General features: G+C 46.4%; 1 protein-coding gene across 11 annotated transcripts in view; it reads right to left on the bottom strand.

The window, feature by feature from the left end:
• Positions 1-13588, bottom strand: part of TENM2 (teneurin transmembrane protein 2) — a 702758-nt gene that overhangs the window by 13590 nt on the left and 675580 nt on the right. For all 11 annotated transcript variants that reach the window (XM_038009398.2, XM_038009393.2, XM_073010537.1 and 8 more), the window contains 2 exons: positions 5084-5380; positions 1425-3039 (listed from right to left, as the gene is read on the bottom strand). In XM_038009398.2, coding sequence (XP_037865326.2) covers positions 1425-3039; positions 5084-5380 — 1912 coding nt within the window. The remainder of the gene's footprint in view (positions 1-1424; positions 3040-5083; positions 5381-13588) is intronic.

Genomic DNA, 13588 nt, shown 5'->3' on the forward strand with positions numbered 1-13588 from the left:
GCTCAAGAGATTCTCCCTGCTTAGCCCCCTGGGTAGTTTGGACCACAGGCATGTGCCACCACACGCGACTAATTCATTTCACCAATTTCTCACTTATCACAGAGTAGATGATAATCTGCCTTTCTTGGCCCCTCCTTTCATGCTATTCTCCAAACTTTCTATGTCGTTATGACATTTGTTCATAGCCTTCCTTCAGGCTTGAACTCACTTCTGCTGGCCAAGGTCCCATGAATTCTTCAGGCCCATTTTGACATGGGCCCTTCTGTATATGCCAATCTTGAAAATCAGAATTAATCTGCACACACACACACACACACATCTTGAGAGAATGGTATTTGTCTTATTCACCATTGAATCCCCAGAACCTAGCACAGTGCCACTTTATAAATGTGTTTTGATAAATAACTGAGCAGATGCCTACATGGTAGCAAAGGCTTAATTCTGCTTTGCATTATTGTTGGTTATTTGTATATATCTCTCACCAGATGAGCCTCTGGAGGTTAAGAACTGGGTTACAGTCATCTCAATACTTACATTCACTCATTGCTTCTCTAGTAATGACAATGTTAATAACATGAGCAGATACCATTTCATGAACATCCACTCTCTACTTGCCAGGCACTAAACTATAACTACATAAGTTCATTTACTTCTTCTTCTTCTTTTTTTTTTTTTTGAGACAGGGTCTTGCTCTGTCACCTGGGCTGGATGGAGTGCAGTGGCATGATCTCAGCTCACTGCAACCTCCGCTTCCTGAGTTCAAGTGATTCTCTTGGCTCAGCCTCCTGAGTAGCTGGGCCTACAGGCATGCACCACCACTGGCTAATTTTTGTATTTTTAGTAGAGATGGGGTTTCACCATCTTGGCCAGGCTGGTCTTGAACTCCTGACCTCAAGGGATTCATCTGCCCCAGTCTCTCAAAGTGCTGGGATTATGTGGGTGTCGTGAACCACCATGCCCAGCTGAGTTCATTTACTTGTCATGATCACTCTGTGGGATGGTTTTATCAGTGCCTTTCACAGGGAAGGAGACTATAGTTCAGAGAGATTGGACAACTAGCCTAAGGTCCTTTGGCTTATAAATAGAAGAGAGGGAATTTGAACCAGATATTTCTGACACCAGAGCCCTATTCTCTCTCCACTTCTTACTGCTTTCCTCTGTTGGGGTAGGAAGGGCTTTTAGAAAGTTATTTCAACTGACTAGACATGAAAGTGGCTGGGACATCTTCAAACAGTCCTCAGGACTGCTCTGTACTGCTGTCTCTCTACTTTTCTAGACGCTGTAGTGCTGCCAACCGCATTGCCTGGGCTTTATGGCCCGTGGGCTTCTCCTACCATCAGATGGGAGACCTTCCTCCCAAGTTCCCTACGGCAACAACCACCCTGCAGGGAGCCACTGCCTATCCTTGGTGGTAGAATCCTCACCTGTCATGTAGTTCTTCAAATCTAGCTCACTGCTGAGAGGATTGTTGCTCTTGAACATGTACAGGTTAAATGGGGCCGGCTCCTTGCCCACGTTTTTCCACATGGTATAGTCTGGAGAGGTCCATCGTCCTGCCAGCACATCATAATCACGCTGAGTGAAGTGGACCAGCTTGGTCAGGGGGTCATAGAGTCCCCCATGGAAGCCAATGACCATCTGGAAGTCGGGGTTGGAGTCATAATAAATCTCCCCATAGGCCGTGTACTGCAGCTGTTTGATCATGAGGCCATTGATGCTGAACACAGCCAGAGGAGTCCCTGTGTTATCAGAGGCGACGTAGTACTCCTCCCCACTGCTGCTCTCCATGGCAAAGAGGTGGCCCTGGAGGTCGTAGTACAGCGAGGTAATCTCCGAGTTGGAGTGATTGTAGACATGGGTGATGCGTGTCGGGTTGTGGAGGTCAGAGTAGAAGTACTGCAGGTGGTGGCCCAGGTTGGTCTTGTAGGAAGCCCGCCGTCCTACGCCATCATAGCGGTACTGGACACTCCACCCACTGGCCTTGTTGTAGGCTCTTGTTAGGAGGCCCTTGGAATTGTATTCAAAGATGTCAGACCCTCTCTGGCACAGATAACCATCATCGTCAATTTTGTACTGCACATCCCCGAGTCTGGTTATCCGATCCCGGAGGTCATAGCGCAAGGGCATGAGGCGCACACTGTTGCCTGGGTTCAGTAAGTGGAGATTCCCATTAAGGTCATAGCTGTAGCGCCAGGTCGGGCGGTCATTGACGGCCACACTCTGGAGCTGCCCGTCCCCATCGTAGTCATAGGTGTACTTCGTGGTATTGGCATAGGGCCCCAGTTTTAGCTCCCTCTTGATAACCCTGCCCATGCTGTCATATTGCACTGTCATCCAGTACATGAGGGACCGGAACATCTCATACTGGACCTCCTTGATCCGTCCATGGGTGTCAAAGTGTTTGCTGAGGGTCATCACGGCAGTCGTGATAATCTGGTTGATGTCATAATAGATGACTCCAAACTTACCAAAGTGTTCCACCTTGCCAGAAATCTCATCATAGCGGTAGAGGTCAACGGGGAGGGGAGTCTCACTTATGACGGGCTTGATGCTTGCGATACGGAAGCTGTTGTCATGATAGGTGTAGTCAAACCTGGCGTTGACCATGCCTTCCTCAGAGAACCTGTAGATCTGCTTGTCTATCAGGGGCCCAATCTTCCGGTACCTGATGGTGCAGGAGAAGCCCCCGCTTTGGAGGTTGACCATCTTCAAGACACCAGTGGTCTCGTCATACCCGAAGGTGACGGCGGTACTGTCGTAGACAATCTCTGATAACTTGGAGAGTTTCCCATACTTGTAGAACACCTGGCGTCCAGTGCCCAAAAAGGAGGTCTTCAGGATGCGGCCGTCGTCACTGTAGTCGAAGATGACCGAAGCATTGCTTTCAGGCGGGTTGTAAATGTTGCGGATGTAGCCGATGGAGGTGTGTGTGGACATGCTGTGCCGGGCCACGCTGGGCATGGTGACGGCAAGGAGGCGGTCAGAGGAGTCATACTCAAATATATACTGACGTTGGCTCTGAAGCAGGAGGACCATGGACTGCAGAAAGGAAAGGGGAACAGAACATATCAGCTGGCTTTTGAGGACTAAGCATTTAAACAGACAGAATTTAGTCCATTTCCCCACATGTCAACTCAAAAGTCACGAAGAATGGGAAGCTTAGACCAGATTAAACAGATTGATTTCACTGGACATGCCAATTCTGATGGATCATGGTGGTTGCCTTGACCAGTGCTTCCCAAATTTAATATGCATGCAAAATACTCAGGATCTTGTAAAAAGGCAGAGTCTAATTTGACAGATCTGGGGTGGTCCCTGAGAATCTGCATTTTGCAACAAGCTCCCTGCAAATACTGATGTTGCTTGGATGATACTTTAAAAATTGAGGGCTTGGACAGCTGAAGTGAGAGGCATGAGGTTTACCTCCACGCTTAATAACAGGGAACCCCAAGATTGCTGAGAAATGACTGCCACTGGGTCCAGGAGGGGAGCTGTGTGACACACATACCCTGATTAAATCTAAAAAAGAGAAAACGCATCCTGTATTTTTTTTTTTTTGAAACAGAGTCTCACTCTATCACCTAGGCTGTAGTGCAGTGGTGCAATGTCAGCTCACTGCAACCTACTCCACCTCCCAGGTTCAAGTGATTCTCCTGCCTCAGCCTCCCGAGTAGCTGGAATTAGAGGCATGCACCACCACACCTGGCTAATTTTTGTAATTTTAGTAGAGACGGGGTTTCACCATGTTGGCCAGGCTGGGCTTGAACTCCTGACCTCAAGTGATCAGCCCACCTGGGCCTCCCAAAGCGCTGGGATTACAGGTGTGAGCCATTGCACCCAGCCACATCCTGCGTTTTGAAGCTACTGCAAAGATGAAATAACCTAGAATCACTGATTCTTTGGGAAAAAAATGACTTCAATTAGAGGCAATTGGGAGATTCCTGCTCCCCTGGTCCATCATTCCTGTATTTCAGGCATAACGAGGACAACATTCAGGAAGGACCGAGGGGACAGCAGTTCTGTCTTGCAGAGAGGTAACATCTTTGTCTGTGGGTCACCGCTGTAATGAGTTGGTGAGAAAGGAAGGAGCGGACCTGCACCAAGGGGAGTCTAGGTGAGAGGCCCAGGCTGAGCAAGCCCCTGTCTAATGACTACATGGCCAGGGCAGCCTTCAAAAGTCTTGACACGTGCCCAAAGGGACCTTTTTTTTTTCCATACCGCCACTCCAACCTGACCTTTTTCCAGCACGAAGACCTGAATTTGGCACTTTCAGACACAGGGAATCATGTAGAGAGAATTCATGGGCTGTTTCAGCCAACAGGACAAGTAGGAGAGGGTTGCTCTGTGTGCTTGAATTTTAGGCAAAATTCCCCATCCTGATGGCTTAATTTAGGGTAAGGCAGAAATGAATCACTGCATTTCCAATTCATAAGTAATGATGAGCCGCGCTGCCAGTGGGATGATTTTGTCCGCTTCAATGGCACTTTTTTCTTTTTTGGAATAGAATCAGACAATTCGTCCTTTTTGCCATTACTGAGTGTCTAGCACCCCCGCCCCCTACCCCAGTGGTAATAGTGCTGAGCTATGAATAACATTTGCCTTCAGATTTTTTCCCCCTGTGAGGGTGGGAGCAGGAGGGAAGTCCTTGTAGAGTTGAAGTAAAGATGTTAAGATGTCTCATGGCAAAGCATATCAGGCTAGCTTACAAGAGCAGCAGGAATGGCCAGGTGTGGTGGCTCATGCCTGTAATCCCAGTACTTTGGGAGGCCGAGGTAGGCGATCACCTGAGGTCAGGAGTTCAAGACCAGCCTGGCCAACATGCAGAAACCCGTCTCTACTAAAAACACAAAATTAGCTTGGCATGGTGGCGTGTGCCTGTAGTCCCAGCTACCTGGGAGGCTGAGGCAGGAGAATCGCTGGAACCCATGAGGAGGAGGTTGCAGTGAGCCGAGATCGTGCCACTGTACGCCAACTTGGGCAAGAGAGCGAGACTCCATCTCACACACACACACACACACAAAGAGTGACAGGAATAACAGAAATAACAGAAAGCCCTTGCTGTCAGGGCAGCACGTTCACCTACCTTGTCAAGGTAGGAGTAGCTCCACACTTTCCCGTCGGCGAACATGCGGGACACGATGCGGCCTTGCTTATCTATGTCTGTCCTCTCGCTCATGGCCCCACGCTGAAGCCCAGCCAGGCGCCCATTGAAGAAGTAGGACACGTTGACGGCTGCCAGCCCGCTGCTGGGGAGCCAGAGGAAGGGGCGGCCCACCTGGTCATAAATGATCCTCAGGGTGAACTTTCGGTGGTCATCATAGATCTTTTCAGTCCGAATATTTCGATCATAGTCGATGGACAAGAGATTTCTTCCATGGACCTAGGAAAACACAACAGGCCTGGTTTGAAAGACATCACCCAGGCATGCCGGCTCAGGCTTCTGTGGAGGACATGGCTGGCATGGCCAGGGCATAAGTGTTCACTGGAGGAAGAAATAACCCCAAAGTTAGAGTAGTGCTTTCTAAACTCCTTATCATGGCACAGATAGAAAATAGCAATATTTGGCCAGGCATGGTGGCTCACGCCTGTAATCCCTGCATTTTGGGAGGCCAAGGTGGGTGGATCACCTGAGGTCAGGAGTTTGAGACCAGCCATGGCGAAACCCCATCTCTACTAAAAATATAAAAATTAGCTGGCATGGTGGCACGCACCTGTAGTTCCAGCTACTGGGGAGGCTGAGGCAGGAGAATTGCTTGAACCTGGAAGGTGGAGATGGCAGTGAGCTGAAATTGTGCCCTATCTAAAAAAAAAAAAAAGAAAAAGAAAAGAAAAGAAAAGAAAATGGTAGCATTTGTATGGTGCAATAGAATATAAAAATAAGGCAGCTTATGGACAGAGACAACTGATCTGGGCATGGCTGCGATGGACAGTTAGGTAGGCTGTGCACTGCACAATTACAAAGGGTGCCATAGGATTGTAGAAAGTGTGAATGGTGAAACTTGTGCAGTGTGCAAATTATACAGCAATATACAACAGAGTTGAACCCTGGAGTTTGCGTGGGCTGCCTGGTCACCCTGGGGGCAAGAGAGTTTGCATATTTGCACACTTGTAACTCTTTTTGGCACATCATTAGCTGAAAAGCTAATGATCTTTAAGAACAGGTGCCATGATTTCTTATGAAATCTTTTTTTTTTTTTTTTTTTTTTGAGATGGAGTCTCGCTCTGTCACCCAGGCTGGAGTCCAGTGGCGCGATCTGGGCTCACTGCAAGCTCCGCCTCCCGGGTTCACACCATTCTCCTGCCTCAGCCTCCCGAGTAGCTGGGACTACAGGCGCCCGCCATTATGCCTGGCTAATATTTTGTATTTTTAGTAGAGACGGGGTTTCGCCGTGTTAGCCAGGATGGTCTCGATCTCCTGTTCTTGTGATCCGCCTGTCTCGGCCTCCCAAAGTGCTGGGATTATAGGTGTGAGCCACCGCGCCTGGCCCTCTTACGAAATCTTAAGTAAAGTTACCTAGAAGAGTGGAGAACAGGGCTTAGAAATCCATATTTTACAAAGATTTGGGAATACGAAGCCCCATTCCTATGTGAACTTCTTTCCTTCCAATATCTAGAGAAAAATCCTGCCACTGTCAAGAATGCGAGACACAGTGGGTAGGCCTCAGCAGGGCTAGGGGATTTCCGACAAAGGGATGAACTGATTTACTTAGATTTGAAAGGAATGGGGAACACATCAGACATAATTTAATATTTATTTAGAAGTTGATCTGATCAGAGAAGAAAGCCTATCCCAGAAGGCAGAGCTGGGAGGCTAGACTCTGGTGAGGGGCAAAGGAGAGGGACTCCTGAGATTCAGCTAGCCCTGAGTGGGTGTCTGGAAGTGAATGAAATGAGCCAGATTCAGCCCAGACTCTCACAACTTCACTGACTGCAAATCCAGATATCCCTGGGGTAGCTGCTGAAGGCAAGGGACGATGTAAACAGGCGGAGAGAGGAAGAGGCGTAAAAGGAAGAGACTCGAGAGATGTCTGGTACCTCCTCACTTTACCCTAATAATTCAACAGCACTTACTGGTAATAATGATGATAGTGATGGTGATGATCATAGTAATAATAACTTTTTTTTTTTTTTGAGATGGAGTCTCACTCTGTTGCTAAGGCTGGAGTGCAGTGGTGCGATCTCAGCTCACTGCAACCTCTGCCTTCTGGGTTTAAGAGATTCTCCTCCCTCAGCCTCCTGAGTAGCTGGGATTACATTCATGCACCATCATGCAAGGCTAATTTTTGTATTTTTAGTAGAGACGAGGTTTCACCATGTTGGCCAGGCTGGTCTCAAACTCCTGACCTCAGGTGATCCACCCACCTTGTCCTCCCAAAGTTCTAGGATGACAGGTGTGAGCCACCGCACCCAGCTGATAGTAATGATGACTTTAATATATGCTGAGGACTAATATACACAGGCATTGTATTGGGCATTTTGCATCATAGTTTGAGTTGTTGCTCACAAAGACCATTTGACAAATGAAGAAATAGCTTCAAACAGAGAGGTTACAAAACTTGCTCAAGGTCACACAGCAGTGAAGTGGTTGGGTTGGTCTGGAACATAGGCCTTCAGACTTTAACCAGTTAACCTCTTATACACTTCACCAGCTTTACTGCTTCCTGTATTGTATGTCTACTGAGTGCCCTGAAATGTGTCAAATGATGGACAGACTGTGAAGCCTTTTCATAGCCCTTGAAAGCTCCACATTGCAGCTTTGCAGGGGGTTGGGGGGTGGTGATGGGACAAGGAATAATTCTAATACCACAGACACTTGCATTCTGGGAAACAGCTTTGTGCCTAGGTAAAGAAACACATTTTGCAGCTTCCTTCCGAGACAGGGGTGGCCAACAAAATGTAAGTGGTTGTTGTTGGCTGGTCTTCTGGAAAATATTCTTGAAGGAAATTGACTCAGCTGAGAGGTAGGCAATCTTTCATTCTTCCCTTTCCTCCTTTTCCTGGGTGAAATGTGTATGTGATGGCTGGAGCTCCAGCACTTACCTTGTGACTATGAGGTGACTTTAGGGCTGGAGACCTCCAGGATGACGGCCTATCCAGAGAAAAAGAGTCTAGATCTCTGTTGATCTGGGTGTCATCAATGTTAATCCATACAGCCATGGATTGCTTTCCCTAAGCTCCTTTTAGATCATAGGAAAATAACAAGTGTAAATCCTTTTTAAACCCTTGCTGTTGCTAATCTCTGTTACTAGCAGTGGAAACTAATCTAAATTGATACAAGCCCCTGATACTTTGGCAGGTGCTATGCTAGGTACTTTACACACCTGATCCCATTTTCACTCTCATGACACAGAAACCATTTTACAACAGAGCAACTGAGGTCTACAGGAGTCACATAACCAAACAAGTGGCAGAAGCGGAATTTGAACCCAGTACTACAGATTCTCCAAACCATTGCTGTTTCCATAAGGTTGTCTCAGAGAGAAGATAGGATATTTATCATAGGACAATTAGAAAAGAGAATGCATAGGCCAGGTGCATGTGTCTCATGCCTGTAATTCCAGCACTTTAGGGGGCCGAGACGGGTGGATCACCTGAGGTCAGGGGTTTGAGACCAGCCTAGCCAACATGGTGAAACCGTGTCTCTACTAAAAATAAAAAAAATTGGCCAAGCATGGTGGCGTGTGCCTGTAATCCCAGCTACCCAAAAGTCTGAGGCAGGAGAATTGCTTGAACCCGGGAGGCGGAGGTTGCAGTGAGCTGAGATCATGCCACTGCACTCCAGCCTGGGCCACAGAGTGAGGCTCTGTTTCGAAAAACAAATAAACAAACAAAAGAACAAAAAGAAAAAGAAAAGAGAATGCATCAAAGCATGGGGAGAGGAATAAAGTTGGTGAGTTCTTGGGATTATAAGGAACCCTAACTTCAAGTGGAAGATTCCTATCAACAACTCGCAGCAACTGGGAACAGTCAAGACGGCAAAGGCTGAGTAGTGGGATTTTTGTTTTTTTTAAACAGGTCCAAAATTTAATGCCATCTGAATTATTGGGGGTTGGAGTCATCATTTTCAGAGCAAAACACACAGTGGGGGTCAGAAAGATAGATCATCTCCTCTGCCAACAGAAGCTTGGTCACATTGGGTTGGTTCATCTGGGACAACCGCGGAAGGTCACCATCATTCTTAAACCTATGGGTTTCAGATTTTGGTTCAAGACCTCTCCAACATTTTGTTAGGCAGAATGAATGATGCAACAACAATGAGGAAGGATTTTCAGGGTGTTTGACTTCCAATCATTCCTACTTATTTCCATCCCCTTGGCCATCCTTAGTTTTTCCTCCTTCCCTTTCCTTATTTTTTTTTCCTTTTTCCTTCTTTTCGCTCATATCATAGGGCCCCAGTGCGTTTATTAATTATTGAACATTGAGTGTCGGCTAATGCCAGGCTTGGTGTCTGCTCTGGTATACAAGGAAGAAAAACCCCAGCATAGCAACATGCTGAGCACTTACACAGGCTGAGTGTTGTTCTCAGCATTGCCCTTGTTTTATCTAATTTACACAACACTCTCAGGCAGGCACTATTATCATCCCCATTTTACACACAAGGTATAGATGGGTTCAAGTGACTTGCTCAAGTTTAGATAAATACTAAGTGGTAGAGCCAGGATCCCCATACAGAGCTTGCTGTCTTAACCTCCAGGCTGTACACCTCTAGGATTGAGGGGTGCTGGACCACGGGCTTTCCATCAAGCGTGCAATTCTAAACCACATGGAATGCTCTCTTAAAGCACTGCTGCTCGGCTGGCTCCGCGCCTGCTGAAGCAGCTCCTCGGGGAAATAGGGGTTTGGGGCTTGTGGATTTTTTTTTTTTTTTTTTTGAGACAGAGTCTCACTCTGTCATCTAGGCTGGAGTGCAGTGGCACGATCTCAGATCACTGCAACCTCTGCCTCCCGGGTTCAAGTGATTCTCATGTCTCTGCCTCCTGAGTAGCTGGGACTACAGAGGTGCACCACCACACCTGGCTAATTTTTATATATTTTTAGTAGAGATGGGGTTTCACCATGTTGGTCAGGCTGGTCTCGAACTCCTGACCTCAAGTGATCCACCTACCTCAGTCTCTCAAAGTGCTGGGATTACAGACATGAGCCATGTGCCCTGCTGGGGATTTTTTATTTTTAAAAGCTCCCTGGGTGATTCTGACGTGTACTCTTGGTTAAAATACACTCAGTGTGGTATAAGGCCTTATCTTTAGTTATCTGGGAAAGACCAATGGGAAAATCACATATATAACCATGATATAATCATATGTGTGTATAGATGTGTATATATGTGTGCATAATACACTATAATATGTAATCATGGGAAAGGCCAACATGCAAATAATATGTGTGATCTTGACTATCATAATAATAATGATATTAGTGTGTGAGGGTGCTTAGATTATAGAAAGAACCCTGAACATTCTCATAAGCTAAGCAGGGTCAGGCCTGGTTAGTGCTTAGATGGGATTACAGAAAGAACCAAATACTGGTAAACAAAGAAGAGGGGTCCCTAACCTCTGACTGCCACCCTGGGATTTGCTGCTGTTACTTAGAGCTGAGAGGCCTCTGACCATTGACTCAGGCGCACCAACTGTAAAGAAGTAATGATAGGTGCTAGCCATTAGCCATGGATAACTTAGGGTAGGTTTTTACTTGCAAATTTTCCATGTCCCTGGGACAATGGGATTTTTTGATAGCACAGGTTTGAGTTAACTTTGAAATGTGAAAATTTCTATTAAAATGTCCAATCCTTCTAATAATTAAATCTGAAAAATTCACTGGAAGGTGAGCCAAGGAGTTCAGGCCAGTTGTGTAATCTAATCAAATTTCTTTAATTATGAGGGTGCCATTTATAAAGGGGGGTGCCCTAGCTGTGGGTGCGAGATGCTGGAGGGTCCAACAGGCACGATAGACCCTTTGAGGATATCTGCCCCCCAGTTTAGAGCATGTGGGAGCTTTAATTTAGCTGCAGTGTTCTCTTATTCCGAATTAAATTACCCGGCTAGCAATATTTAAATTAACCTTGAGGCTTCCTGGAGAACATAAAAGTTATTTTGAATTATTTTCACTGCCGGGATCAGCACGATTCCCTTCCCAGTCGGCTTGGTAGGAATTCAGTGATAGAGAAACCAATTTTTAAATTAATACAATTTTGTGTTTGTAAGGAAGCCATTATTTTTAATTATCGGGCATTTTCCTCAGCCTGGCTTCCCCAGTTAATAAAACTCAGCTATTTAGCATGCTTTTTTATTTTTGCAGAGGGCAGACTTTGGGAGGTGGTTCCCCCTGTGGAATATCCCCCCAGAACGTTTTGATCTCACCAAGCATACGCCTGTCACAAGGAAGCTCATAAAAAACCCGGAGAAAAGGAAACGCTGTCGTCAAAATGGCCCTGCTGGGCCTATAACCGGTGACTCTAACTTAGCTCCAGGGGCAATGATGGGAGTTAGTGATTTGAGAAACATGAGGGAGGAAATTACACTGGGCTGGATCCCCTCCAGGAAATGGAATTGTAACACAGCAGGAGAGATTTCAGCTAGACATACAGAAGAACCCTTTGCCCATCCTGCTTTGAGTATGGGAAACCCAAAAAAAATTAGTGAGGGAGGTCATGAGAGTCTCCCCAAACTTCTGGCGATGTTTAGAAACAGAAGTGTTTGCCTTGGAGAGTTTAGTTATTTACCTACCCAGAGGTAAAGCCTGGCCTAGAGGACATCTTCAGTTTCTTTCTGGGTCAGTCCTCTGGGATTTTATTTTATTTTATTTTATTATTTTTTATTTTTGAGATGGAGTCTCGCTCTGTCTCCCAGTCTGGAGTGCAGTGGCGTGATCTGGGCTTACTGCAAACTCTGCCTCCCGGGTTCACGCCATTCTCCTGTCTCAGCCTCCCGAGTAGCTGGAACTACAGGTGCCCGCCACCATGCCTGGCTAATTTTTTTGTAGTTTTTTAGTAGAGACGGGGTTTCATCATGTTAGCCAGGATGGTCTCGATCTCCTGACCTCCTGACCCGCCCGCCTCAGCCTCTCAAAGTGCTGGGATTACAGGCGTGTGCCACCGCGCCCAGCCTGGGATTTTAAAAGTAGCTATCCCCAGCTCCCATACAACAAGACTCAATGCTACATTGGGATCAGTGCTTGTGGAGACAAAACAGCTTGCTATAAATTTAATATTAGCTTAAATAATGCATCATTAGAAGGGTGAGCCTCTGCAAACACATTAAATAATGTATTCCCCAAGCAAACATTATTTTTGGATGATTTGCTGTTTTGGATGGAGGTCAGGTGGAAAGGTGGAAAGACCCGAGTTTGAGTGGCAGTTCTGACACTCATCAGTGCCACTGATTAGCTTTGCCATACCAAAACCATACCTTCACCACTCATGCCTCAGTTTCCTCGTCTGTAATGGCCTGTGAACTGGTGAGTTGGGACTTTATCTTATTTTTCTTAGTGTCTCTATTTTGTTTTGGAAAGTGCTTGGTGCTCAATGAACATTAGTGAATAAGCAGACTGAATCAGACTGGGTACAAAAACCCTGCTAACTCTGATGATCTAAAGTTCCAACATGGAAAATCAGGAATAGAAAATATGATTAGGCTGGGCATGGTGGCTCATGCGTATAATCCCAGTACTTTGGGAGGCTGAGGCAGGTGGTTCGCTTGAGGTCAGGAGTTCAAGACCAGCCTGGTCAACATGATGAAACCCCGTCTTTACTTAAAAAACACAAAAATTAGCCGGGCATGGTGGTGCATGCCTGTAGTCCCAGCTACTTGGGAGGCTGAGGCAGGAGAATGACTTGAATCTGGGAGGTGGAGGTTGCAGTGATCCGAGATTGTGCCACCACACTCCAGCCTGGGTGACAGAGCAAGGCTCTGTCTAAAAAAAAAAAAAAAAAAAAAAAAAAAAAAAAATATATATATATATATATATATATATATGAGATTAGGACATCTGTGGTCTCCAAATATCTGAAAAGCTTCATTCCAAAGACCTATTAGAGTCATTCTGGAAGGCCCCTGGGACCTGAAATTCACAGGCAGAGGTGGGAGGGAGAGGGTTTTCATTATGTCAGTGGAAAGTCTCATTCATTCATTCATTCATTCATTCTTTCTTTCTTTCATTCAATATTTACTGAGCACCTACTATGTGTTTGTTACTGGGACTGTCACTTAAGATAGAACAAGATAGTTATGACTCCTGCCCTAGGGGGGCAGGCCACAGGCCAGAGGGGAATAACTAACAACAAGTGAGCCAACAACAAAAACCATTTTTAGTGTGGTAATGGCAGTAGACATAGGGAAGGAACTGTGGCAATGAGGAAGGACATGGAGCCAGAGCTGGGACTGACGAGGATGATTTCCCAGAGAAAGTGCTACACGGTGGGGGCCTGGGTATGAGTAAGGCTTGGACAGGTGAGGGTGGGAGAAGAGTCAGGGAGAATATTCCAGGTGGGGAGGGTCAGCAGATGAAAGCACAGGGAATGAGCAAGGGCCCTGCACAGGCAGAGCGTGGCTGTTTTCAGGTGATGCTGTGAGTATTCTGGTGCAGGTGGGTG

The sequence above is a fragment of the Chlorocebus sabaeus genome, chromosome 23 (assembly GCF_047675955.1).
Source record: "Chlorocebus sabaeus isolate Y175 chromosome 23, mChlSab1.0.hap1, whole genome shotgun sequence".
NCBI classification, from domain to species: domain Eukaryota; kingdom Metazoa; phylum Chordata; class Mammalia; order Primates; family Cercopithecidae; genus Chlorocebus; species Chlorocebus sabaeus.